General features: G+C 52.1%; 11 protein-coding genes across 11 annotated transcripts; 5 read left to right on the top strand and 6 right to left on the bottom strand.

Moving 5' to 3' along the window:
- Positions 1–83: 83 nt before the first annotated feature.
- On the top strand, positions 84–2,782 carry N7532_004897 (alpha-L-rhamnosidase; the record flags this gene model as incomplete). The annotated part of the gene is made up of 3 exons (XM_056617391.1): positions 84–1,155; positions 1,209–1,649; positions 1,704–2,782. The coding sequence occupies 3 exons, from the start codon at positions 84–86 to the stop codon at positions 2,780–2,782; spliced, it is 2,592 nt and encodes an 863-aa protein (XP_056473550.1).
- A 915-nt stretch (positions 2,783–3,697) lies between these two features.
- Positions 3,698–5,344, top strand: N7532_004896 (acyl-CoA synthetase; the record flags this gene model as incomplete). Its single annotated transcript, XM_056617390.1, has 2 exons — positions 3,698–5,098; positions 5,150–5,344. 2 exons carry the CDS (start codon positions 3,698–3,700, stop codon positions 5,342–5,344), a joined length of 1,596 nt encoding a protein of 531 aa, XP_056473549.1.
- Positions 5,345–5,767: 423 nt separating this feature from the next.
- On the bottom strand, positions 5,768–7,511 carry N7532_004895 (allantoate permease family MFS transporter; the record flags this gene model as incomplete). Its single annotated transcript, XM_056617389.1, has 5 exons — positions 5,768–6,364; positions 6,423–6,737; positions 6,800–7,137; positions 7,195–7,239; positions 7,319–7,511. 5 exons carry the CDS (start codon positions 7,509–7,511, stop codon positions 5,768–5,770), a joined length of 1,488 nt encoding a protein of 495 aa, XP_056473548.1.
- Positions 7,512–8,376: 865 nt separating this feature from the next.
- N7532_004894 (uncharacterized protein) lies at positions 8,377–8,582 on the bottom strand (the record flags this gene model as incomplete). The annotated part of the gene is made up of 2 exons (XM_056617388.1): positions 8,377–8,485; positions 8,512–8,582. The coding sequence occupies 2 exons, from the start codon at positions 8,580–8,582 to the stop codon at positions 8,377–8,379; spliced, it is 180 nt and encodes a 59-aa protein (XP_056473547.1).
- Positions 8,583–8,585: 3 nt separating this feature from the next.
- Positions 8,586–9,166, bottom strand: N7532_004893 (uncharacterized protein; the record flags this gene model as incomplete). The annotated part of the gene is made up of 2 exons (XM_056617387.1): positions 8,586–8,870; positions 8,963–9,166. 2 exons carry the CDS (start codon positions 9,164–9,166, stop codon positions 8,586–8,588), a joined length of 489 nt encoding a protein of 162 aa, XP_056473546.1.
- A 201-nt stretch (positions 9,167–9,367) lies between these two features.
- On the bottom strand, positions 9,368–9,697 carry N7532_004892 (uncharacterized protein; the record flags this gene model as incomplete). The annotated part of the gene is made up of 2 exons (XM_056617386.1): positions 9,368–9,525; positions 9,664–9,697. The coding sequence occupies 2 exons, from the start codon at positions 9,695–9,697 to the stop codon at positions 9,368–9,370; spliced, it is 192 nt and encodes a 63-aa protein (XP_056473545.1).
- A 1,500-nt stretch (positions 9,698–11,197) lies between these two features.
- On the bottom strand, positions 11,198–13,389 carry N7532_004891 (exocyst subunit EXO84; the record flags this gene model as incomplete). Its single annotated transcript, XM_056617385.1, has 3 exons — positions 11,198–11,576; positions 11,644–12,922; positions 12,993–13,389. The coding sequence occupies 3 exons, from the start codon at positions 13,387–13,389 to the stop codon at positions 11,198–11,200; spliced, it is 2,055 nt and encodes a 684-aa protein (XP_056473544.1).
- A 671-nt stretch (positions 13,390–14,060) lies between these two features.
- N7532_004890 (TOM complex receptor protein TOM20) lies at positions 14,061–14,735 on the top strand (the record flags this gene model as incomplete). Its single annotated transcript, XM_056617384.1, has 3 exons — positions 14,061–14,118; positions 14,174–14,419; positions 14,524–14,735. 3 exons carry the CDS (start codon positions 14,061–14,063, stop codon positions 14,733–14,735), a joined length of 516 nt encoding a protein of 171 aa, XP_056473543.1.
- Positions 14,736–15,502: 767 nt separating this feature from the next.
- Positions 15,503–17,323, top strand: gel2 (1,3-beta-glucanosyltransferase gel2; the record flags this gene model as incomplete). Its single annotated transcript, XM_056617383.1, has 4 exons — positions 15,503–15,511; positions 15,620–15,904; positions 15,984–16,268; positions 16,340–17,323. 4 exons carry the CDS (start codon positions 15,503–15,505, stop codon positions 17,321–17,323), a joined length of 1,563 nt encoding a protein of 520 aa, XP_056473542.1.
- Positions 17,324–18,082: 759 nt separating this feature from the next.
- N7532_004888 (F-box and WD domain protein) lies at positions 18,083–21,500 on the bottom strand (the record flags this gene model as incomplete). Its single annotated transcript, XM_056617382.1, has 2 exons — positions 18,083–21,105; positions 21,167–21,500. The coding sequence occupies 2 exons, from the start codon at positions 21,498–21,500 to the stop codon at positions 18,083–18,085; spliced, it is 3,357 nt and encodes a 1,118-aa protein (XP_056473541.1).
- Positions 21,501–22,807: 1,307 nt separating this feature from the next.
- On the top strand, positions 22,808–25,201 carry N7532_004887 (MRX complex nuclease subunit; the record flags this gene model as incomplete). The annotated part of the gene is made up of 2 exons (XM_056617381.1): positions 22,808–22,823; positions 22,878–25,201. The coding sequence occupies 2 exons, from the start codon at positions 22,808–22,810 to the stop codon at positions 25,199–25,201; spliced, it is 2,340 nt and encodes a 779-aa protein (XP_056473540.1).
- Positions 25,202–25,240: the final 39 nt, after the last annotated feature.

Below are 25,240 nucleotides of genomic sequence, written 5' to 3'. Positions count from 1 at the left end.
AGGTACTCGCAGTATATAAGGTACGGGTGACCACAGTGAGACGGTTTGAGCTCTCAGGTCTGTCAGTCGAGTACCTCAGCACCATGGCCCTCTCGATTTCCCAGGTCTCCTTTGAGCACCACCGAACGGCCCTGGGGATTGGCGAAGCTTCTCCCCGAATTTCCTGGCGGTTCGATGGGCAGGTCTCCGACTGGCATCAGGATTCATACGATATCCAGATCCAACGAAAAGGGCAAGTGGAAGACTTTCACGTCAACTCTCCCGAATCCGTGCTTGTTCCCTGGCCCAGCGAGCCCCTGGAGTCGCGAGAACAGGCTACCATCCGCGTGAAATCGGCAGGAGGAAAGGATCAACCCAGTAGCGAATGGTCGGAGCCAGTCTCGGTCGAAGCAGGACTCTTGACTACCGCTGACTGGCAAAGCGCGGTTGTCGTGGCTTCCGACCGACCGACCGAAGTCAACGCCACCCACAGACCGATCTACTTTCGAAAGGATTTTCTCGTGGATCCGGATGTGTCTGCAGCTCGATTATACATCACTGCATTGGGCTTGTACGAGGCTCGGTTGAACGGCCAGCGGGTGGGCGACCATTACCTGGCCCCGGGCTGGCAGTCGTACACCCATCGTCACGAGTATAACACTTACGACGTGACGGACCTGCTTCAGGACCGAGAAAACACGATTGCCATCACGGTTGGGGAGGGATGGTTCTCAGGTCGTCTAGGCTGGAATGAAAGACGTAATATCTATGGCGATACTTTGGGCGTGCTCTGTCTATTGGCCGTCACAAACTCCAATGGGACCACGACCTATATCCCCAGTGATGACACCTGGAAGTCAAGTACGGGGCCGATTATCTCTTCGGAGATCTATAATGGCGAGGTTTACGACACCAGGCTAGAGCAAAAGGGTTGGGATTCCCCGGGCTTCGACCAGTCCAGCTGGCTCGGTGTCCGAGAGCTGAACTTTTCCAAGGACGCTCTGGCTGCCCCAGACGCACCCCCGGTGAGACGAGTGCAAGAGCATAAACTCGTGGATGTGTTTTCCAGTGCCTCGGGAAAGACTGTATTGGACTTTGGTCAAAATCTGGTCGGCTGGTTGCGCATTCGGGTCCAAGGCCCGAGAGGGCAAAACATCAGTTTTGTTCATACTGAAGGTATGCCATCCCATCAAATATTGATAAGATCCTCGAGTTAACCAACTTGCCAGTCATGGAAAACGGTGAGGTTGCGACGCGTCCACTTCGAACTGCCAAGGCAACCGACAATCTAACCCTCTCGGGGGGCCACGATGTATGGGAGCCATCTTTTACCTTCCATGGATTCCGATATGTTCAGGTCGAGGGCTGGCCAGCCGAGAGTTCGCTGGACACCGACGCGGTCACTGCGATTGTGGTTCACACGGACATGGAGCAGACCGCATTCTTTGATTGCTCGAGCCCTCTCCTCGGCAAACTTCACCAAAATATCCTCTGGAGTATGCGTGGCAACTTTTTAAGTATCCCTACCGACTGTCCTCAACGTGATGAGCGCTTGGGATGGACTGGCGACATTCATGCCTTCGTCCGGACCGCGAATTTCCTCTTTGATACCGGGGGCTTCCTCCGCGGATGGCTCCGAGATGCACGTTCAGAGCAGAAGGAGAATAACTGTAAGGGCTTTAACTTTGGCATACGATGATGGGCCATGCTAAAAAGTATCATAGACTCGCCTCCATTTGTCGTACCTGATGTTCTTGGAGGATCGACTGCGACCTCGATTTGGGGAGACTCGATTGTGGCCGTGCCCTGGCAGCTCTTCCAATCCTTTGCAGACAAAAACATGTTGCAAGAGCAATATGCCGGTGCCAAAGACTGGATTGATAAGGGTGTCCTCAGAAATGAGGATGGTCTTTGGAACCGATCGACATTCCAGTACGCAGACTGGCTAGACCCAAAAGCACCCGCAGATGACCCTGGGGACGCCACAACGAACAAGTATCTCGTCTCGGATGCATATCTGATTCACAGTACTGAAATGTTGGCCAATATGTCAACAGCGCTTTCTCTATTTCCGAACGCAAAGCACTATGCCAAGTCGCGCTCCAAACTGACCAAGGCTTTTCAAGATGCATGGATTTCTCAGAATGGAACTTTGGCAAATGAGACACAGACTGGGCTCACACTACCTTTGTACTTCCGCCTCTTTTCAAGTCCGGCCCAGTATGACTCTGCCATCAACCGACTGGTCAAAATCGTCAAGGGAAATGATTACAAGGTCGGCACAGGTTTTGCCGGAACCCATCTCCTCGGCCATACATTGTCTGAGTATGGTGCAGCCGATGCGTTCTATGGCATGTTGTTACAGGAAGAGGATCCTGGCTGGCTGTTTCAAGTCGTCATGAATGGGACCACGACGTGGGAGCGCTGGGATAGCATGCTGGCAAATGGAAGCGTCAACCCCGGGTCAATGACATCTTTCAACCACTATGCGGTTGGGTCTGTTGGAAGCTGGATGCATGAGAACATTGGCGGATTGACCCCAGCCGAGCCGGGGTGGAAAAAATTCAACGTCGAAGTTCGCCCTGGCGGTGGACTGAATAAGGCCTCGACGCAGTTCATCAGCCCTTATGGCCGTGTGTCGACAAATTGGACCCTCGATGAAAGCAGCGGGACGCATGGCTGCCCCGAAAAGCAAAAAAAACTTTCACCTAATGGTCCAAGTGCCACCAAACACGCAAGCCACAGTGAAATTGCCACCTGGTCGGGGGGAGAAGAAGTTTGTGGTGGGATCGGGGGTGCATGAGTATACTAGCTGTCTAGCGTAGGACAGGGAATTACATATAGCCGCTGGGATGCCGATCAGGAACACTACTAGTAGTGTTGGGACTGAACAAATCCGAGGTCAAAACTTCACCCGTACAATGTGACAATGATCTATCAATGAAATCGCGCTTGCTCGATCGCTCTCAGAACATCCCTAATGCTACAGTCTAAACCTTTCGCTGGATCACGATATGAACTGAAGTCTGTGTGGGGTACGGCGGAAAATAACTAAACGCCATCCGAAAATGACTTCGTAAGCATATACTAATCTTCTCACCACTTAGAAGTCGCCTGAAGCCGCCTTGGCGGTCGCCTGTATCGTAGTTTACGCATACAAGCTCAGTCACTCAGGCTATTCGTTCGTAGACCTAAGGCCCCCACCCCTGGGGTTCATGCATACGCTATTATACTGTTTTCAGTTTTGAAGCTATTCCGACTGTGAAAAGTGCAACTTTTTTTATTATCCTAGGCATTGAGAAAGTCAACTCGCATGGATATCACATGACTCCATTTCTCGCTGTAATTGAACCCCCCCCTAACACTCCACCATCTACTTCACGAGGCAGGAGGGATGAGGTGTGTTGGTTAAAGTAAACGTAAGGTGGGCTGCACTGTGGAAGCTCATCTTTTCACCTGTGTTCGATCATCAGGGTCATGTGACTGTGGACTCGGGCGACATTCGTATGGCAGGGGGCCATAGCAGAATACTGGTTTCGTCTATCGTCCGCCGTAGTGCGGGGCCTCGGCATCCAAATCTAACCTCCGATCGGCGCCAATATGGACGCCGATATCCAGCTTGCCGAATCGGTCTGACGAACATCCTTGCGTGCTCTCTCCTCTCCCCCTGTCCATCTATCCCTCTTTACTCCCACGCTCGTCCCGATAGGACGCGATCATGCCGGTCCCTGAGCTGCCGATTTTTGTAGCCGCGCAGCAACATGCGCAGAACGATCCCCAGAGGGTGGCTGTCGTGGACTCGGTGAAGCAGCAGTCTTTTACGTTTACCCAGCTTCTCGAAGATGCCGCCGCCTTGCGGAAGGGCATTCTCGAGCAACTAGGATTGTCGGATTTGAACGAGCGACGCATTGCCTTCCTGGCGACCGGCTACGACTATGTGGTGACTCAATGGGCAACCTGGGCCGCGGGAGGAATTGCGGTGCCTCTGTGTACATCTCACCCTGTCCCGGAGCTACTTTACGTGATTGAAGACTCGGACCCGTCGTTGGTTATTATCCACCCCGCATTCGAGCAAATCGCACCCGCGCTGCGAAAAGGGTGCTCGGCCAATGTCATTTTCCTGGGTCTGGACCCTTTGAGTCGCAATGACAACCCCTCTTTGCCTTCCTTCTCCCCATCCTTCCCATTTAACCGACGGGCACTCATGATCTATACTTCCGGGACCACGTCGAGGCCAAAGGGTTGTGTGACTACCCATGAAAACATCACAGTTCAAGCAACCTCTCTCATCAAAGCTTGGAAGTACTCGGCCTCTGACTACCTGATCCATGTACTTCCTCTCCATCACATTCACGGTATTGTGAATGGGTTGGTCGCGAGTCTGCTCAGTGGTACGACCGTCGAAATGAGACCCAAGTTCGACCCCGCCGAAATCTGGAGTCGTTGGCAGGATCGCGGCTCCTCTACTATGTTCTTCGCAGTTCCCACCATTTACTCCCGTCTGAACGACTATTTCGATGCGAATATCCGTGGCACGGATAAAGAGAATGCGGCCCGGGCCGGCGTACAGGCCTTGCGACTGATCGTTTCTGGGTCTGCAGCTCTACCAACGCCGATCAAAGCCAAGTTTTCGGAAATTTCTAGCCAGATATTACTGGAGCGTTACGGCATGACCGAGATTGGCATGGCCCTGAGCTGTGGTCTCGAAGTGGAAAAGCGAATCGATGGCAGCGTCGGCTGGCCCTTGCCTGGTGTCGAGGTTCGATTGACCAAGGATGGTCGGGTTATTGAAGAGGATGATGAAGAGGGCATGATTGAAATCAAGGGAGGCAATGTGTTCATCGAGTATTGGCGCAGGCCTGAAGCGACATCCTCCGAGTTCACTTCCGATGGATGGTTCAAGACGGGTGATGTGGCTAAACGAGACACAACTGGTGCATACTATATTCAAGGGCGTGCTTCTGTCGATATCATCAAATCCGGGGGATACAAGGTCTCTGCCCTCGAAGTCGAGCGTAAGATGTTGGCTCTGGATTCGATTCAAGAGGTCGCCGTGGTTGGACTGGCCGATCAGGAGTGGGGACAAAGAGTTGCGGCAGTGGTCAAATTTCGAGAAGGAGTAAGTTCGTACCCCGAGAGATTACCAGGACGTGGCTAATATCATGCAAAGTCCGCTCCTCTGGAGCTCCCAGCTCTGCGCGCAGAATTGAAGCATGACATGGCGGCATACAAGGTTCCTACGATGTTGAAGGTTGTCAACAGCATCGAGCGGAATGCTATGGGAAAGATCAACAAGAAGATTCTCGTACAGAAATACTGGCCGGAAAAACTGCCTGAAACGCCAAACACAACATCACACGAATAGAGGTAAATAGAGAAGATAATAATATAATAGACAGAAGTTACGATAGATAAAAACTTTGAGAAATTGAATCAGTTGCTGACAATTTCTGATGTCACGACGTGAAGAAACAATCCGACGAGGCTAATTGATTCTGAGTAAACAACACTTTCGGCGAGCGGGCAGCAGGGGTCGATATTGCTGTGGTAGTGGACTAATTGTTGGTCTCCGGAGAAGAACCCCGAGTGATAGGTATACGTCCCGTAGTGCTAGGAGGCCCGTTGGTGCTTCAGATATCCAGCACCCGCCCAATGCGGTTAGGTCGACTGCTAAGTGTATATACAGAGGGTTTGTCCATGCAAATCCCAGGCAGCTAGATGCGACTTTGGGATGTGACAATTTATTTATCACTGTTCCTAAGATTTTGATACAGCGTAGGCCCGTCGCTTACGTTTGGAAAATCCACCGTGGATCCTTGTCACCCAAGAAGTCACCTTCCGCATCACCGATGTCCCCCATCAAAGGTCGAAGCCCTCGCACTTCACGCACGCGGTCTTTCTCGGCATTCTCTTTGTGAAGGACCTTCCACAAAATACCCACGACGATGATGTTGGCGACCAAATACCCTAGCGCGAATCCATGCCCAAGGAAGTATCGGGGACTAGTCTCAGTCCGGTATAACTGTGTCCCTAATACGGCACCAAGATTTCCGATTGAGATTTGCATGGCATTTGCAATGCACCGCTTTGTCTGTCCTGATACGTTATTGGCGGGCCAGGAGAGAACGATGGCCACCGCTGGGTAGATACCTGCAGCTGCAAATATCGTACCGAGATAGGATACCCCAGCTCGATGCTGCGAAATCAGAAGGATATATCCGATACAAGCAAAGGCAGACGATCCCATAATAAAAGGCGCACGAAGATGCGTTCTCTCAGACAGTATAGCAACCCCGATGGTTGTCACAAAGGCTACTGCGTAAGGAGGGATACTCAATAGCTGTGCCTCGGCCGCAGAATAGCCCAGCTCTTTAATGATGGTAGGCTTTTCACAGTATTAGTGTGGAACCGATCAGTTAATAGGTTTAAGGATGTAGACGAACCAAAAAGAGCGAAAGAGTGTATAGTGGCAAGCTCATTGTATGGAATCCAAGACCATACAGCCACGTCTTAGGGTCTTTGAATGCATCCAGTACTGCTTGCCATGTAAATTGTTCATCGCGCGTAGCGTCACTGTCATTTTTGAGGCGAAATTGAATGAATTCTCGTTCTTCCTCAGTGAGAAACTCGGCGGTAGAGGGGTAGTTGTAAACCCAGAGGTATGCGATGGCAGACACAACAACGGTCAAGAGCCCTTCGAGAATGAAAATCCACCTCCATCCATTGTATCCTCCGACTCCCTTCATATGTGAAATGCCCTGTTCGATAGGTTAGTCTCTAACATAACCACGGAATGATAGATACTGTATGTATTACTGACCCAGGCCAAAATACCACCAAAAGCGCCTGCCAGACTAGCTGCGCTGAAAAATAAGGCAACACGATAATGCTGTTCGTTGCGTTTGTACCACATGGAAAGGTAGAATACCACACCGGGGAAAAGGCCACTCTCGGCGACACCCAGAAAAAATCGAGAAGAGAGGTAGCCGGAATAGTTCTGGACGACACCGAGCAGCGTAGCGACCACGCCCCAGACCAAGGTGAGTGTGGGGAGCCAGATTCTTGGTGTAGTTTTCTTGAGGACGACGTTGGCGGGGATTTCAAAAAGGACATAACCGATGAAATATAGAGTCAGGCCCGTGAGATATTGATCTCCTGCTATATAGACAGTTAGAGAAAATCCACAATTCGCTTCGCTCATATAAATTCACATACACATGTTGATATCATCAGTCATCCCCTCTAGTTTTGCATTGCCGACTATATAATATACCTCGTTAGTTCCCCTAATTCATCGCGACGTAAATAGCATTTGGTAGTTAGCAATCCCGGAACGCACCATTGCTCCGATCCAGAAAAGAGAGAAGGTAGAGAATGGTTAAAGGAGGCAAGAGTCGATAGTCGAGTTTTCGCAGTAACTTTGTCTCGTTGATTCCGACGGTCTCTGCGAGGCTGCTGGAGGAGGGCGAGTCACCCGCATCCTTAGTCGTGGCATCAGAACCGGCTTCCTTTTTTTCGGCCAAATCAGACATTGTGACAGCGGAAATCCCAGGAAACAGATCGCTAGGAGCCAGGCTTCATATGTCACTGAGATTTGATCACAAATTTGAGTCAAGTCAAATCGTGCAGAAGTCCCCTAGCTTTTTAACGTGGCCAACCTTAACTTTAGCACCTCATCCTGCGTGGGCCACGCGCAAGCCTCGTGTTGCGGAATTGCATCATCCCCGTGGAACTTTCAACCCGGCCGAGAGACCCTGCAGTATTCGACATTCAAATGCTTCAGATTGGCCGACGAAGGTGCGAGGATGAACAATCGCGGCAGCCGATCACACCATCGGGCGGGGGCTGCCATCCCCGATCTTCGTGATATTCATAAAATTCGTGATATCCAAGCCGTAAGTCTCCGCAGTGAAATAACAAGAAAATAAGGAATCAAAAAGGAGCGTGTGACGCAAAGAAGTAGATTCCAAAGTACGTAGCAGTTTGTTTGATATTGTTGATCCTGACTTTTACTTCTGCGGGAAACCGAGCATCATGGCGTAGCCAGAACAAAACATCTGCCTCCGAGGTCCTTGATTCCGCCCATCTGTTCTTGGACCAGCCCCGAAAAGTCAGCTGGGTCTTAGCTGGAGAATATTCCTTGCTAGAATCCGCTTTTTCGAAACAAATTCATGCCTAGGTCATTCAAGAGCAGATCAGTGTAAGGAAGGCAGTCAAAGACCATATTGGGGGCAGCGATCCCCAAGTTCTCAAGTCCCGGGAGGATGTCTTATTCTCATATACTCACTGTGAAGCATAGTCTCGTACTCCACTGCCGCGGGATCGAGGGATGAATGTGGTTCAAATGCAAATGGGGTATCAATCGTTAACGTAGGTAGCCAACCATGGTGCTTGCACCTATGCTATGACTGCCGTGTTGATCGACAATTGAGAACCAATGAATGCGATGTTGCGAGTTTTGATCCTAGGCGCGCGAGGAATCATAAAGCGATAGAAGCAGTATGGTCTGATCGTCGATTTAACCGGTCTCACAGTTGTATTTTAACCACCTGCGATGCCCTGGGGTGGATTAATTTTTGGCAAGATCGATAGAATGGGAACATCCCTTAATATTTGCGATCGTACTGTGTGTAGCAGCTTCTCCTTCTTGTGAAATGGCCCAGGTAACCCATCTGTTCCTCAAGACCGGTAGGGAGAAATTCCACGGACCGGATGGCCTTCCAGCCGGAACAGCAAATGAGCGCATCAGCCTTGAGGGTTGTTCGATCAGAGAGTTCAATTGTGTGTAATGAGAGCGACATGATCTCTGCGATATGAACGCGTATTCTCCCCTCGCGAACAAAACGGAACCAGTCGCTGTCGTAGTTATAGACACCCAGGAAATTTCCGATCTAAAAAGGCGATAACCACGGTCTTAGTTTTCTGGATCTCCGGATGGCTTACGTGCGTATTCGCTCCATCGAGTAACATTTGCCAGATATACCACCTCGCGGAAACGAGCAGCGAGCCAAGTCAGGAAATGTCGAATCCAGCGATAACCAGCATGACTGGTCCAGAGGCAAGGGCCTAACCGAGTGCAGTCAAGTCGATATGAGTCGCGCGGCCGATACCGTGAGCAGACGGAAGCGATCGGGCCCAAGATAATGAAGGCCACCTCCGGAATGGAAAAAGTGTCACCGGAAATCATCCTGGCCATCGAATATAGGCATGTGTGGTTCAGAGGTCAGACTAGTGGCAGCCACCATTCGTATGCTTCGACCTGCGTTGAGGTAGGATTCAACTTTACCAATGTAAGTAGACACTTCTCATCTTCTAGTAGTAACGATGACTTTATTTTATTTGTTATAGCCGTATTCAAAAGGAAAGGCCAAAGTGCTTGGCAAGCTGGTCAAAGTATTGATGAACAACTTCGCCTGGGGTTATGAGAGCCTGATGATACCTGGAAGCGATCTAATTCCATCGGAAAGTCGCTGAGCTCGTAGCTTCCGATCAGGTTGTTGGTCTTGAGATCGGGGTATAATCTCTCTTTGGCCCAGGTTCCACCGACTTAAGATGCAGAAACCACCATCAAGATGCGAGCCGCGGCATATGCTTCAACGTATGTCTTTGCCATCGGTCAGGCCACTCAAACCTAGGTAACTTTGTCAGAAAATGCTTGGGGATTAAGAGTAAAGGGGACCATACCTGCGCCAGAGATGACCAGTTCATATTCTTCCATGATGCATCCACGTCGGTGTGAACTGTCGTGGATGCTTCAGCTGGGGATTCTGGAGGCTACCTAGATGGTCCACAGCCCTCATGGGAGACATCACACACGTAGTGGGATGTAGGTGAAAAGGTACCAGCGGAGAGAGCTGAGAGTCTGAGAGCAGCCCTGGACATTGTTGCACCACTCGCATACCCACCCGTGCTTAGCAACTTCACTTCCTGGGCGATCTCTTGAGGTAATGGCTTATCGCTCTTCCGAGAGTCGTTGGTCTCAATGCTCACTAGTCAGACGAGTGTCAGGGAAAGGCAAAACAATTCCTGGTTTGTACGATTATCCGCAAAGTCGCTATCTGATCGGCTGGGCGGCAGGAAGAGAAAGGACCAGGGCGGGAAAGGGACTTATTGCAGGTAGGTGACTATTCAGAAGACTATTCAGCTGGCTGTTCAGGAGACTGTTTGGGTGACTGTTTCGATGACTGATTCCAACTGAAATTGGGAAGTGAGCTTTGGCTGCTATAACCCTCCGTCCGGTGAAATTTGCAAGGTCCAATGCTGGCTAGGTTGTCTCGGTGTCTGTGGCACCTCCTCCTGCAGGCCTGGCCATGCCCACCGGGGGCAACTCCCGTATGTATTTTTCTCTGTTCGACCAAATTCCCAGAGAAAGAGCGGACTTATAAATAACGACGATGCTTCAAGGTGGTGAAGATTACGGTCCTGCCTGGGTCGCGTTCCTGAGCAGATGAATGCTCGCAACAACCTGACTTGCGGCGGCCCCGGTTCCTGCTCCCGCTACGGGCTCGGTCCCGCTGGCCAACGTCGACTACAGCGGCTTTGAATAGAAGATACTGGTATGTCCTTGTCCTATCTTTCACCTCTAGTGCCCGGGGCTGCAGGGAGTAAGCGTTAACATTTCTAGTAGCAGCGTTGTTTTAATTGCGGCGAGGGGGTCTCCGCCAGCTGGAGGCCCATATGGCGATCCATCCAGACCGACTGGAGGAACTCTTCCATCGACAGGAAGAGATGCTGTCCGACCTCATGGAGATCATTCTCGCCCTGGGTTCCCGTGCCAGGCCGGGATGAAGATGTTGAACTATGAGCTCGTATTATTAACAAAGTAGTATCCTTGTCATCCTTGAATATTTAACTGTAAGTCGCTTTGTCTATATTTTCATCACCTTTGATGCTGGATTCCAGCAGATCGAACTTGAGAATTGCATTTTCACACTTTGACTTGGTTCATACTGTACCTGTAGTTGTATCGGGCATCCATCTCGATTGCAACACTTCAAGTATGGATCGTACGGGATTTGATGCCTCCCACTATCTGGAATATATAGTGGTCCAGCGAGAATTGGCCTTCTTGTTCTCGTATATAGGAAATGCAGACGGTGCGCAAGTCTTCTTTCACAGTTGTGAAACCAGTACGGCTAGAGGTACAGAGAGAGTGATTCGGTCGATCTATTGGTATTCTGGTATATTGCCCTGCTTAAGCTAGTAGTTTCATGGTACTTCAAATCATGGCCGGCGCGCTGGGCGTGGCTGTCATTTTATCGGGCTGGACGACCCGCGATCCATCTTCGCCATCCTCCAAGCCTCGTGCCACCAGGTCGGTAAAGTCGACACCCACTTCTATCAGCAAAGCGGCATGCTCATGGACAATGTCAAGGCATTTCTGCCAGACGGAAGTGCCGCGCTGAACGCTGCTCAACTGGCGACTGAGCAGACCATTGAATCCATCCAAGTGGTGCTTAGCCCAGCGGATACAGGAACTGCTCATCACACCTGGGAAGCACTGCTGGTAAATACTGATCGTGTTTTTGATCAATGAAAAGTAAACATAGGAGATTTGGAAGATGTAGAGAGGAAGATCGCCCTCGAATACGCATGCCCTGTGAGAGTGTAAGTCAGCAACGGGCACAAAATTGAATAGAGAAACCTGCGTGAATCTCAACGTACCGGATGCGCTTGGCAATGACATCGGTTCGTGCCTTCAAGTACGTTTCCCGTGCCTGATCTTCGAATCCCAGGCGGCTCAGCCAGCCAACATTCGTTTTGGTGGCAGTAGGGAAGGACTGGGTGTCCACCAAGGCGCGAGAGAGCATGCCGGCTAGCCGCGTGGCTCGTTCATCCACCTTGACATTAATCACATCTTGAGCAATCGCATTTCCCTTGAGTCCCTTGGCTAGTTTGCGCAGTCGTTCAATGCTAGATACGGCAGCCTCGAACCGCTGGAGAGCAATGTCGATGTCCAATTCATCCACCTGGCCTTCCACCCAGCGGAGGTTCTGCTGCTTTCCATCAACATCAATCCGAAGTTCGGACTTGTCTCGCGGAGTGTCTCCGAAGTCGAACGATTCCGACTTGTGCGAATTGGACAGATGTCGTCCCGTCAGGTATCCGTATGCCTCAAGGGGTTTGCTGGCTGCCTCGGTTTCGGAGCGCAGGGTTCGCCGCAGATCCTCGACTGTCTTGCGGAACGTTGCAAGGAGCTCATTCTTGGTGGAGGTGTCGCGCTTGTCCTGGCGGTAGGTGAATGGCTTCGAGCCGACCCGGATGCTGATCGCGTTCCCAATGCCACGATCGAGCGCCTCTTCCCTCGCAGCGCCTGTGCCCAAATTGGTGGCAAGATCAATCATGTCGATGTCTTGCAAGGGCCAACATTCCTCTGCAACGAGCTTGGTCGGGACGGGGCCACGATGGTTGGGATGGCTCTGATCGACCCGCTTCCGCTTCTTGGCTGCGACCAGGAGGTGGTCGTTTAACAGAACGATGTGGACGGGCCGCTTGGGCTTCCAGGTGGCCGAGTCCAGCTCCGCCCAATGACCGGTTTCTAGCACGATGTGTCGTCCCGGAACCGCCGGTAAAAACTTCTGGGATCCTTCGACTGTCTTCCACAGCGTCTGCAATTGAACGCTCCACATGCTTTCGAGATTTGCGACCGAGCTACGGTTCGAATGGCGTTTGGGGAAGTGGTCATCGGTCGGCGACATGGGGTTCGGAGTGTTGCCCACAGACGTTTGTCCGAGAGCCGTTGTGAGCTCGGACATGAGGGTACGGAGGGTGCGCATCTCGTCCTTGAGTTTCTCGGCCTCGCGACTGATTTTGATAAACTGAGTGCGATTCTGGTAGACATTCTGCTGTAGATCGGTGGATGTTCGGTTCTTGACTTTGCGGAGGCTTTCCTGGTATTTCTGGATCTCTTCCTCGGACGCGTTGGCCAGGAGGCCGGCCACATCTATGGCAAATTCATGTCAGCATTTAGAGGGAAAGGACACGTTGGGTGGGTTTCGGATGGTACGACCTACATCGTTCGACAGGGAGACTCGGATCCCGCAAGGCGTTCAGATCCACCTTGGGCACAGGGGAAGCACCGTCTGCTGGGGATGGCTGTCGCGAGATGGCCGACGGGGCAACCAGCCCACCATACCCGCCGCCTGGCACGGGTGGCGGCAGGGCTGGGATCGGAGGCGCGTTGGCATCGAAATCGGGAGCTGCATTGAATCGGGTAGAGTACCGCCGCTTCACGAGGTCGGAGGTGGCATCGCTCTGGGGAGCTCTTTCACGGTTGGTGGGGATGGCAGCCTGACCAGCATCGGGGGCTCTGGTGTTGGCGGGCAAGGGGCCGGAGATGGGTTTGGGTGCGCTGATCTGGGGACGCTGACGACGAGACTTGCTCCGCAGAGTCAAACCGCGGCCTTCCATGGTGGCGGTTGGTGGGTGGGGTGGAAGGGAGGAAGAGAGGGCGGGCGTTGGGGAAGTCGGGGGCTCACGTCGGCGGAGGTAACACTCGGCAGTACCAGCCCGACTCCAGCTATAGCAGATTAGTATGAACACGGGGAATGCACTGCGGAGTAGCAGTAGCATTGAGTAAGACATTCATTGAAAGAAAGAACATTGACAATTCTTTCTCTTTGTCTCTAGCTCAGAATCATCTAGCCTACTATTTAGGCCAGCATGGACTTGCTGTGTGTCGGCAAAGGCTACTTGTTCATGCGGACTTTGGCGCGTCATCTGTCTATGCGGCTCCAGAACAGCAATCGCATTACTCCGAAATCCTGGAATCTCCCACAACAAATTTTTTGCTACAATTGGGCCAATCTATACTTTTTTATTGATATTTATTATTCCTTCTGCTTTCATCCGGACGTCCCCGGTATGTGATGGATATCCTGTCCGGCTGTATACTCTGACGTCGCCAAGGCAGCCCGGAACAACGATGATCCCATCAAATTTATCCAAGTCGACTCTCTCCACGCGGCGTCTACGACTTCCGACTTCGACCACGACCTCGACTTCCACTCCCACTCCGCACATACTCCATCTTCCTCACTTTCCCCCCCATCTCCTCCCACACTCCCTCCACTTCCTTCACAATGCGGACGTCTGTTATGGTGGCCCTGTCGGCCGGCACCGTCATCACCGGCCTGCTCGGTAAGAACCCATCGGCCCTTGTCCATGCCATCCATCCCGCTAACCAGACTCTTAGCCTATGCCGCGTACTTCGATCACAAGCGTCAGACCGATCCCGAGTTCCGCAAGTCGCTGAAGCGCAACAACCGCAAGCTCGCCAAGGTTGTCAAGGAGGAGGAAGAGGCCCAGGGCGCCGCGCAGCGTGATGCCATCAAGGCGGCCGTGCAGCGCGCCAAGGAGGAGGGCTTCCCCGCCGATCTGGAAGAGAAGGAGTCCTACTTCATGAACCAAGTCGCCAAGGGCGAGGGACTGTGCGCCGAGGGTAGGTGTCGCCTCTCTCCGGAACCCGCGGAGAGATAGAGCGCGAGAAACCTTCACGTTCTCGCCTGGCAATGGCAATGGGTGCTAATTTGAATTCATCGACAGGTGACCAGCAGATCGAGGCTGCGCTGGCCTTCTACAAGGCCCTCAAGGTCTACCCCCAGCCGAAGGACCTGATCTCCATCTATGACAAGACCGTCCCCAAGGAGGTCCTGGAGATCCTCGCCGAGATGGTGGCCATGGACCCCGGTCTGAACCTCGGCGGCTCCTTCACCGGTGCTGGTGCTGCCGGCGCCGACAACCACGGCGTCGAGTAAATGCGACCGGACCGGACTTTCTGCGTCTCCCCATGAAAATGGCTGCGGACTCGCTGGCTCCCGGCTGGAACCAGTGTGGCTCGTGGCTTCTGTAATTGTTCGACCTCATCTTCATCTACCCCTTCCCCTTTCTCATCTGCTCCTTTGCCCACCGCTCTCCACTATTCCCGTTTCTTTTCTTCCTCTTGGATTGTGTATATGTATTGGGTCTTGGCTGACAAGCCATCGGGGCCTTCCTTGGGATTTCTCGGCGGCGTGACTTGTTGTATTGATTGCGCGCCTAAATTTTGTTGACTTATTTCTTTTTGCATTGTTCGGGCATGGAAAGGAGGATGTGCGATACCGCGTGTATTCTAGAGCGAATGAAAGGAGATTAGAGTGTGACGCTGGCATGTCTCCTTGGCCACGATGTCTCATCGGCCATGTCTCATCCATATTTTATGACTTCATCCACCAGTGCCCTAGCCGTATTACTGTACTAGTACATTCAGGGTCCCCTGCCAGTCCCACTTGGCCTCCTCCGCCGATCCCCTTATTTTCCCTTTCGCGCGCTCTCATGCAAACCCTTCTGGCGCATTTCGCATTTTGACTGTGCATTGCTGGCTTGATTATCTGTTCGCTCCTTCCTGTGCTGCTGCGCTGCCATTCCTTCTTTTGAACCCTCCAATTCAGGGCGCCGACGCTCTTTTCTTTTCCAGTTCTCCATTTCATCTCATTTCCATCACAGCCCCCAATCACAGTTTGGTTCCCGAATCCCGATCGTCAAGATGATTGCCGTACGTGTGAAATCCTGCAGAGCTTGGCCTTCAACCCAACCCGCGATCGCACCCTCGACCGGTAGTGATCTTCATGCAAAAATCGCCGCTGACTAGCACGCCATGTAGTCGTATAGCCGCATTTTCACGGCCGTATGTGCTCTGGCAAGCACCGCGGCCGCCGTGACGCCCCTCAAGGTCGATGGTAAAGACTTTATCGACTCCGAGACTGGCCATCGTTTCTCCGTCATTGGAATCGAGTTCGTGTCTTGTCCCCCGATTCCCCACGACAGCCCCATTGACTTCCCTAACAGCTACCAGCCCGGCGGCCAGTCCGGCTTTACCAAGAAGAAGGATCCCCTGAGTGACCCCGACACCTGTCTGCGCGATGCGGCCTTGATGCAGCGTCTGGGCGTAAGTGGAAAAAATGCTTCGGATCTTATGCCAGGTCTGGTCCGATCTTCCGGGAGTTCTCACGCTGATATCTATATAGATCAACACCATCCGTGTATACAACTTGGAGCCCTCCTTGAACCACGACAAGTGCGTGTCCTATTTCAATGGCGCCGGTATCTATATGATCCTGGATGTCAACTCGCCTCTGGAGAATGGCTCTCTCAACCGTGGCGAGCCCTGGACTTCGTACAACCCCATCTATTTCCAGCAGGTTTTTGGCATTATCGAGGCCTTCAAGTCCTACCCGAACGTGCTCGGTTTCTTCGCCGGTAACGAGGTCATCAACGAGGATGCCCAGTACCTGGTTCCTGCCTATGTTCGCGTAAGTCTGACACTGTTCCCCCCAAATTCCTCCTCCCCTCTATGATCGAACCCGGACCTAATTGTGCACAGGCTGTCATCCGTGACATGAAGGATTACATCGCCAAGCACTCCAAGCGCGCTATCCCCGTTGGTTATTCGGCTGCCGATGTCCGAAACATTCTGGTGGACACCGACCGCTACTTTGAGTGCCACATGAAGAACTCGACAAGCTCTCAGGCCGATTTTTTTGGTCTGAACTCCTACTCCTGGTGCGGCAAGGCCTCGTACAAGTCTAGCGGCTACGATGTTCTCACGGATGATTTCTCCAACTCCACCATGCCGGTCTTCTTCTCCGAGTACGGCTGCAATGAAGTCAAGCCCCGTGTCTTTACCGAGGTTCAGGCTCTCTACGGCGAAGAAATGACCCAGGCCTTCTCCGGCGGCCTGGTCTATGAGTGGACCGAGGAGGACAATAATTTTGGTCTGATTCAGGTCAACAAGAATGACAGCGTGACTCTCCTGATCGACTACGCCAATCTGCAGAACCAGTTCGGCAAGCTGGATATGGACCGCATTGAGTCGAGCAACTCCTCCCAGACCAGCGTCCAGCGCGAGGAGTGCAGCGCGGACCTCATTAAGAGCAAAAAGTTTTTGAACGCGTGGAACCTGCCTACCAGACTCGACAAGATCAATGACTACATCGAGAACGGTCTGCCCAATAAGCCCTCCGGCTCTCTCGTTCCTGTCTCCAGCACCTCTATTCCAGAGAAAATCTACGATCACAATGGTCAGGAGATCTCCAACATCAAATACACAGTGCTGGCCAACGGCGAGGTGAACAAGCCTTCCAGCTCCAGCTCCAGCGGATCTTCCTCCAGCACCTCGGGCTCTGACTCTGGCTCTTCCTCGTCCTCGTCCTCTTCTTCTCCTTCTTCTTCTTCTTCTTCTTCTTCTTCTTCTTCTTCTTCCACCGGCACCGCGACTGGCACTAACGCCGCCTCGGTGAACGGTGCCTCTTCCATCCTTTTTGGTGGCGTAAGCGGTTTCTTCATGCTGCTAGCATCTCTTCTGTAAATGCATTGCACTTGCGGCTTTTCCTGGTAGATTATAGAAGACCATTTTCAATTTCTGGACCTTGTGTTGTGTTTGGATTTTCGTGATTTATTCAAGTTCGTCTTCCATGTGACTTATCTTGCTTGTATGCACATGCCTGTACTTTGGTCTAAACACGGAATATACTACTCCTTTAGATCTGTACTCCCGGCCCCCTATCATTGGTGCTATCCTACGCGGGCATTACTCATCTAAGGGACGTTAATCCATTGCCGATTTACAGGCTAATTGAATTTAGGTGAATTTCCTACTAGAGTGTGCAGATAGTAATAGGTACAAGGTATAGTCCATCCCATGGTCCCACATGAGCCCGACTATTTTCGTTGTGTTCCTCCGTTCGCCTCAATGTTTGAGTTTGACACCAATCAGAAAATTATACCTGATTTGGAAGCTATCCAATCGCACCATGATATCTGAGTGTCCATCATGATGCCGCAAGACTAGATTGAGGTTACTCTTGCGGGAGGTAGCTTGGCAACGATAAGGTGTCAGCGGCTTTATCGAGCAAAGCGGTAATTACGGTTTGAAGGGTTTCGAACTGAGATCATGCAATTATGCTCTAGTTCTGAACGAGTCAATCAATGAAATAGCACAAACAAATGCACACATGGGTAAATCCAACAGGAAATAGACGCAATTCACTACCTTAGGAGAGGCGTGACAAAAGACATAGATAACAATTAAAGACGACAAAAAAGCATGCATCCCGGATTCTTGTGTTTACAGGGCTCTCGCCCTTCCCTTTCCTTTCGCAGAAGACTGAGAAGTCGGCATTGGCTGAGCAAGACCGGGAAATTCTTCCCATCCTTGCCCATCCGCATCATCGCGGCTCTTGTTCTCAGCCAGACTCAGCTGGATTGCGAACTCCAAATCGTCCATCTCTTTCTGCCGGCTGCTCTCTGCAGTCCTGTTCCCGGGTGAAGATGCATTTGGTGGCTTCACGCCTTTGGCGTACTTGATTGGAATAGACGGAGTCTGGTCGACCGGCGAGGCAACGGACTCTTCTTGAAGACTCAATCGAATAGCTTCTGCGAGATCGTCATCCACGTCGTCGTCCGTGGGATTCTGATATGGCGAAGAAGAGGACGAGTCTGCGCCGACTCCAAAGGAACTGGCGCCCACGGCATCACTGAATGAGGTGCTGGTAGCTGAGCTGGCTTCTGCATTTTGTTGGGATTGTTGAGTCGCATCCCCGGGGTAAGTTTCCTGGCTCAGCATCTGTGCATATGCTAGCAGTTGCTCCTCGTCGACGTCGGGGCCCAGCAGATCAACGCCAAAGCGAGCGCTGAGGTGGGCCCGCTCCTCCTCGTCCGCGATTTGCTGTCTCTCCAATTCGACACGTTCATCCTCGATGAAGTCCCGAATCGCACCTCGCCCACTGTTGTTGAAGCGCTGGCCATCGGCTGCACCATTGCTGCCGCGGAGCCCGTGACGAAGACGACGCTTGCTAGTATTATATTGGTCTGCAGCCGATGAGCTGTATGACCAGTAGCGGAGATGCGTACCCAAGGAAACCATTCCACGCAGGTTTGTCGGATCCGGGTCCAGGCAGATAGCTCCCGTCGCGAAATAATTATTTCCAACACCCAGAACAGAAGCTTCTGCTTGCACCAGCCGACGACGGGCTCGTGAGGAAAACCGAGAATTGAGAGTTCGAATGGGTTGAGTTGACGAGGCCAGTGGATCCCAAGCCTGTACCAGGCCGTCATTGCCACCGTGCACAACATACAAAGACGTCAACGCGACACAGGACACTTGGGGGGACTCCGTTTGGATGACACGGATTGGAGGGATCGAGTTGATGACTTCCAAATTCCGCGCTGCGAGTGCACGAATGTCCCAAACAAAGACCAGGCCAGTGGCGGTTCCCACAGCGAGGTAACGAGCTCGTTGTCCGGGGACCTCGAGAATCGACCGCGGCTTCTCCATATGAGGTAGCATTGGGGATGAGGTTGCAGAAGACAATGAACTTCCTGACATGCCCAAAAGAGGATCCTCTTCCGCTGGAAGTGTGGCAAAGGTTGAGTTGTCCAATGCAGAGGTAGTGATTTCGACCAATTTCCTGTCATCAAAATTGAAGTCTGAGATTCGCCATTCGGCACCGACCGCAGGAACAGGATCGGTAGACCGACTCGATGAACGAGAAGGTGGTAGGCTTTCCCGAGGCGTTGGGCCACCAAAAAGAGATGCGTGGGCCTTCTCCCCGCGGAGTTGAGGAGCAGGCAATGGCGATGACGACCCAAGTCCTGGTTGAGAGGCCGTACGCAAATATCGTTGAACCGATGCTTTTGATTCATCTCCTCCACGAGCGATAACAATGATTGACTCCCCAAATCCACGTCCGTCATCGCCAGCAAAATCGACCAGTAGATCACACTTCATATTCCAGCCTTCGCATACCTTGCGGAAGTGCTTAGGCTTGAAGGCAAGAAACTTCTCAATTTCCTCGGTTTCTGCAGCAACTTGATCCGCATTCAGGCACATGGAGTCGGATGATGATCTTGGGCTGTAGCTGCCATCAACCAGCTCCCGACTAAATGGGTCGGGCCGGGCCTTACGGCGGCTCAGCTCCAGGAGCTCCCAACGTGCCGTTCTTCCGGTCTTCCAAGCTAGTTCATCGTGCTGTTCCGCATTCAGTTTAGCAGTTGGTGAGGTTTCGGGCTTTCGAGGGAGATCCGAAAGATAGAAGATCTCTCCCAGAGCATTGAGAGCAACAGCCCAGATGCGTCGGTGAGAACAACGCTTGGGTGAGTAGGTGTCATCAACAGCGATTCCAATGATGGGGACACCTGGGCTAAGAACCCATTTAGCAGTCTCCTGTCCTCGTTCATACCGTCCCTCGTAGGTTGGATGGGGGCCCATCGCGTATGCTGTGAGTATACCGGAAGATGAGCCAGACATCATGGCCACGAGGCCACCCGTTGTTTTGAGAATGGAAGACGATTTGGCGATCCATACTGAACAGACTGCGTGGGTGATCATGTTCACTGCAGGGATTCCAAGATAAGGGTGAGAACCCAAGTCCGAAGCCCCGAGGAAACGGCCTCGTTGCTCGGTCGTGGAAATGAAGTAACTGCGCCCTTGAGGACATCCCTCGCCGTAGATCATACCGTACAGTTGGCTGACATCCATTGGATTGGGCACGCCTACCATCTCTCCCGCTCCAAGACCGTAAGGCGCATCACCTGGGAAGGCATCTGCAAAATGCCGGAACATATGGTGGTCAGAAAGACCCCAGGTGCTTACTTTCACAGTCGAGGGATCACTCGCAGAAGCGACACCCTGTTCCGACGCACCGTGAATGAAAGTAGGCTCCTTCTCCGGATTATTGAAAGACCCGTGGATTTTGCTTACGGGAAACAGAAGATTTGACGTGTATGTGGACACCGCGCTGCCATTTCGAGCACTCGCGGATCTGACTGTGCCGTTTCTCTTGGACGGCTCAAACCGCGCCGGCTTGCCCCGGCCCAACGACCGCATAAGACGGGTCCGCAAAATGTACTCACTGCGCCAGGATGCCAAGGCAGTCAGTCTTGCGAAAAAGCGTCTATCCGACATCAGATTGACCTCATCCGGCCCAGCCCGTCGGCCAGATTCCATGGCTAGAGGGCCGGGGAAGAAGCGCGAGAATGCGATTCTCCAGGCATGAGGAGTTGTGACCAGAGAGTGAAACCGACGCGATACCAATGTGATAGCGGAAAGTGTCTGAGGAGGCAGGTGTGAAAGGATATGGGTTAGGACCTCTGCGGGAATTGTTAAAAAACTTCCTAATTCGTGGTTCGTTTGTCGTGATAAGGCGCATACCGTTTGGAAGCGAATCGAGAGGCAGTTGAGACCGGCTCGAAGATTTCACGACTCGAAAGCCATGGTTGGCTTTGCGTGGCGAGCCGGCATTTTCATGCTCAGTCACTCGTTGGGCAGGAGATGGCGGGGTAGAGACAGAATCGCTCAGGGGCGGATGGTTTGAGCCGGGCGAGGATGAAATCTCGACTGGAGTATCTCCGGCCTCTCCAGAGTGGAGAGGGCCAGAGACTGCACCGTCATCGAGATTATTTCCATGCTGGCTGAGGTTGGCGTTGGCTTGCGATGAGTCAACGGGGAGTGTTCGTTGAGATACTGCAGTCGACTCTGATTGCATAAAAAGGTCTTGTCGAAAATGGGGTAGGCAATAGCGACTGATCCAGTGAAATACCTGGTTCAGCCGAGGCAGAATGTGTAGGTGGGAGGGGTGGTAGCGTTGGTAGCGAAGCGATGAAGAAGAGAAGTGACGAGGCGCGGCGGAACAAGCGACTTGCAGGCGGCGAGGCGGAGCGGCCATGCCCGCAGATCCCGCTGTGATTCATCTCGACTCCATGTGTCCTACTTTAGAACCACACTACCCTCGTATCTTCGTACGCACGTCCTCTTATGGGGCTTTTTTGATCTATTTCTAATTCAACAGTTATCTTGTGCTCTCTCTGTATGACATCATATAGATCCTGGGCACGAAATTCATATGGGCGTCTGTAGTCACGTGACTCTTGGCCTCTACATAGTACACTAATAGGCCACCGATCGAATCTCATCGTACAATACGTTGAGTTTAGTGATAGGCCCCTGCTAGTACTATTAGGAAATGTCCTCCTAGAAGGCAGATGGTACATGAGCCTCCAACAATAGTCTTTTTGGCAGTGATGTGACACTTGGAACAGATACTGGAAGTGTAGTAAAGGAGATCGATGGGTATGATTAAGTTCCTTTATGGTATCAGCCATTGCCATATTGAGCATGACTATACTCTTAGACGGGGAACAAGCGCGTATTATTTCTATGCAGTTACAACAATTTCAAGCTAAGGCAAGTTGGGGTGGCTGCCTAAGGTTGTCTTCCCTTCATGGACTTTCTGGTCGATACCAGCACGTAAATGTTTGGATCACATAGTAATTTGACATAATTCTTGATCCAAACAACTTTCCATGGCCGAATTTACCGATATTGTAGCCTAGAGTATTCTTCCCTAAACTGAAAAATTTGTTTGAATCGTTAGTGTCGCTAGCGAGCGGTACATGACTTAACAGAAGAATATATCGAAATCAAATACAAGGAAATCGATAGTTGAAAGGACACAAAAATGCACCTTAAAATACCTGGAACCCTCACTAAGTGTTTACCCCCCAATATTACCCCGTCCCTCCCACTGTCTGGGGTCATTCCATTACCTCAACCGACTCTGCGGGTTGGCCACTCTTTCTCACGTGTCGCGCACGTGACCACGCGTGCCTCATCGCTCTGCGCGTTCAGGCTTCAGGCTTCACTCACCGTTCGCAGGATCAGAAAGATTCGGGCCGGCTCACTCCACGCTGAGAGCGACCGGTATTTGTGGTCATTCTATCACGCGTTCAAAGTCACCAAAATTTGAAGGTCTTCTGGGACAGAGGCAGCGTGCCGTTGGATCGGCCAAGCAACATGCCGGCTGTCAATGGTGAGTGTGATTACTGCAACAAATCTCTTTAAATCATGATCTAATATCTCGCAGACGCGGAAACCATCCGCGTACTCATATCCACCGACAATCATGTCGGGTATAATGAACGGGACCCCATTCGCGGAGATGACAGCTGGAAAACTTTCCATGAAATCATGTGTCTTGCCAAAGACCAGGATGTCGACATGGTGCTGCTGGCAGGAGACTTGTTCCATGAGAACAAACCATCGCGCAAATCCATGTATCAGGTGATGCGGTCTATCCGGATGAACTGCTTCGGTGATAAACCCTGTGAGCTGGAGATGCTCAGCGATGCCAGCGAGAACTTCCAGGGTGCCTTCAACCATGTTAACTACGAGGACTTGGACATGAACGTTGCCATTCCGATCTTCTCTATTCATGGCAATCACGACGATCCATCGGGCGAGGGCCACCTTGCCGCGCTGGATCTGCTTCAGGTTTCCGGCCTTCTGAATTACTACGGCCGGACGCCAGAGTCAGACAATATCGAAATCAAACCTGTTCTTCTCCAGAAGGGAAGAACCAAACTCGCACTCTACGGGATGAGCAATGTGCGAGATGAACGCCTGTTTCGCACATTCCGGGATGGCAAAGTCAAGTTCTTCCAGCCATCCATTCAGAAGGATGATTGGTTCAATCTGATGTCGGTTCATCAAAATCACCACGCTTATACTGAAACTGGGTATCTTCCTGAGAACTTCCTCCCAGAGTTCATGGACATGGTCATTTGGGGCCACGAGCACGAATGCTTGATCAACCCCAAGCTTAATCCAGAAACCAAGTTCCACGTCATTCAGCCAGGTTCTTCGGTCGCGACATCCCTAGTTCCCGGAGAAGCAGTCACCAAGCAAGTTACCATTATGAGCATCACTGGCCGGGATTTCAAATGCGAGCCCATTCGCCTCAGATCAGTGCGGCCATTTGTTATGCGAGAGATTGTACTCTCTGAAGAAAAGGGGGCACAGAAGCTCTCTCGGAAAGACAACAACCGCACTGAAGTAACCCGTTTCCTCATGTCAATTGTGGAGGAGTTGATAGAAGAGGCAAACGCCGAATGGCTAGAAAACCATCCTCAAAACGATGATGACTACGACGAGCTAGAGATTCCTCTTCCTCTCATACGCTTGCGAGTTGAAATATCAACTCCAGAGGGGGGAAGTTATGAGTGCGAAAATCCGCAGCGATTCTCAAATCGATTTGTCGGGAAGGTCGCTAATGTGAACGACGTTGTTCAGTTCCACCGGAAGAAGAAGGCGACAACCTCCTCTCGCAAAGGTGATAGCGGCATCGATGAAGCGACCTCCTCGCATCTGGCAGCGTTGGACACGGTGAAAGTCGAGCAGCTGGTGAAAGAGTTCCTCGCATCCCAATCTCTCAGTATTCTCCCGCAAAATACTTTTGGAGATGCAGTTGCTCAGTTCATCGACAAAGATGACAAACATGCTATGGAGATGTTCGTGAATGAATCCCTGGAAAGCCAGGTAAAGCACCTGATGAATCTGGATCGTGATGAGGATGATGAGGACGACGAGGAAGGAGCGCAGAGCTCTCTCGTCACAGCCATGGAGAAGTACCGCACCCAGATGGAGGAATTGTTCTCGAAGGGGGTCAAAAAACGTACTCGTGGGAAGAAGCGTTTTAAGCCCAAACCAGACGGCTGGGATACTGAATTTGATGGCGTTTGGGAGGATCAACCGGGTGCTCTCATTCATTCGGACAATGAAGGCGGGGACCCTGCAGAAGAAGAGGCCGGAGAAGATGGCGCGACACCCGCTCGCAGTCGCGCCTCGGCTATGACCTCCACTCGCGGTCGTGGTCGAGGTCGAGGTCGAGGAGCTCGCGGGGCGGCTGCCGGCTCTCGAGGTGCGGCTAAAGCAGCCACCTCGGCAAAAGGACGCAAGAAGCAAGCCGCGTCAGACGAGGAGTCGGAAGCCGATGATGATGTGGCCATGCTAGACGATGACGATGACGATGCGGCCGATATGGTCTCCGACGACGACGATTCTCAAGCTTTGTTCGTCAAGCAACCGCGGGCCAGCACCAGCTCGAAGGGACGCAAGGCCGCCTCCACCGCAAAAGCCTCCACAACTCGTACTCGTGGAGCACGCACGGCAGCTTCGCCCGCCCCCTCCTCAACCACTGCTGGCGCTACGTCCACTCGCCGAACTGCTGCAGGATCTGCTGGACCGACCCAGACAAAACTCGATTTTGGCTCGCAGGCCAGCGCACCGCAGTCGTCAAGGCCCAAGCGCACGACTCGTAACATCAGTGTGATTAGCGATGACGATGATGACGATGATGACGATGATGCTTTTGAGCCCGTGGAGACTGCCAGCTCAAGACGACGACGGTAATCTCTCAAGCTCAAACTGTTTTTGCATCCAAGGCGCTGG

The sequence above is a fragment of the Penicillium argentinense genome, assembly GCF_028826775.1.
Source record: "Penicillium argentinense strain IBT 30761 chromosome Unknown utg000005l_segment0_segment0, whole genome shotgun sequence".
NCBI classification, from domain to species: Eukaryota; Fungi; Ascomycota; class Eurotiomycetes; order Eurotiales; family Aspergillaceae; genus Penicillium; species Penicillium argentinense.
The sequence above is the reverse complement of the archived record's forward strand: the minus strand, read 5'-3'. Positions and strand labels throughout refer to the sequence as shown.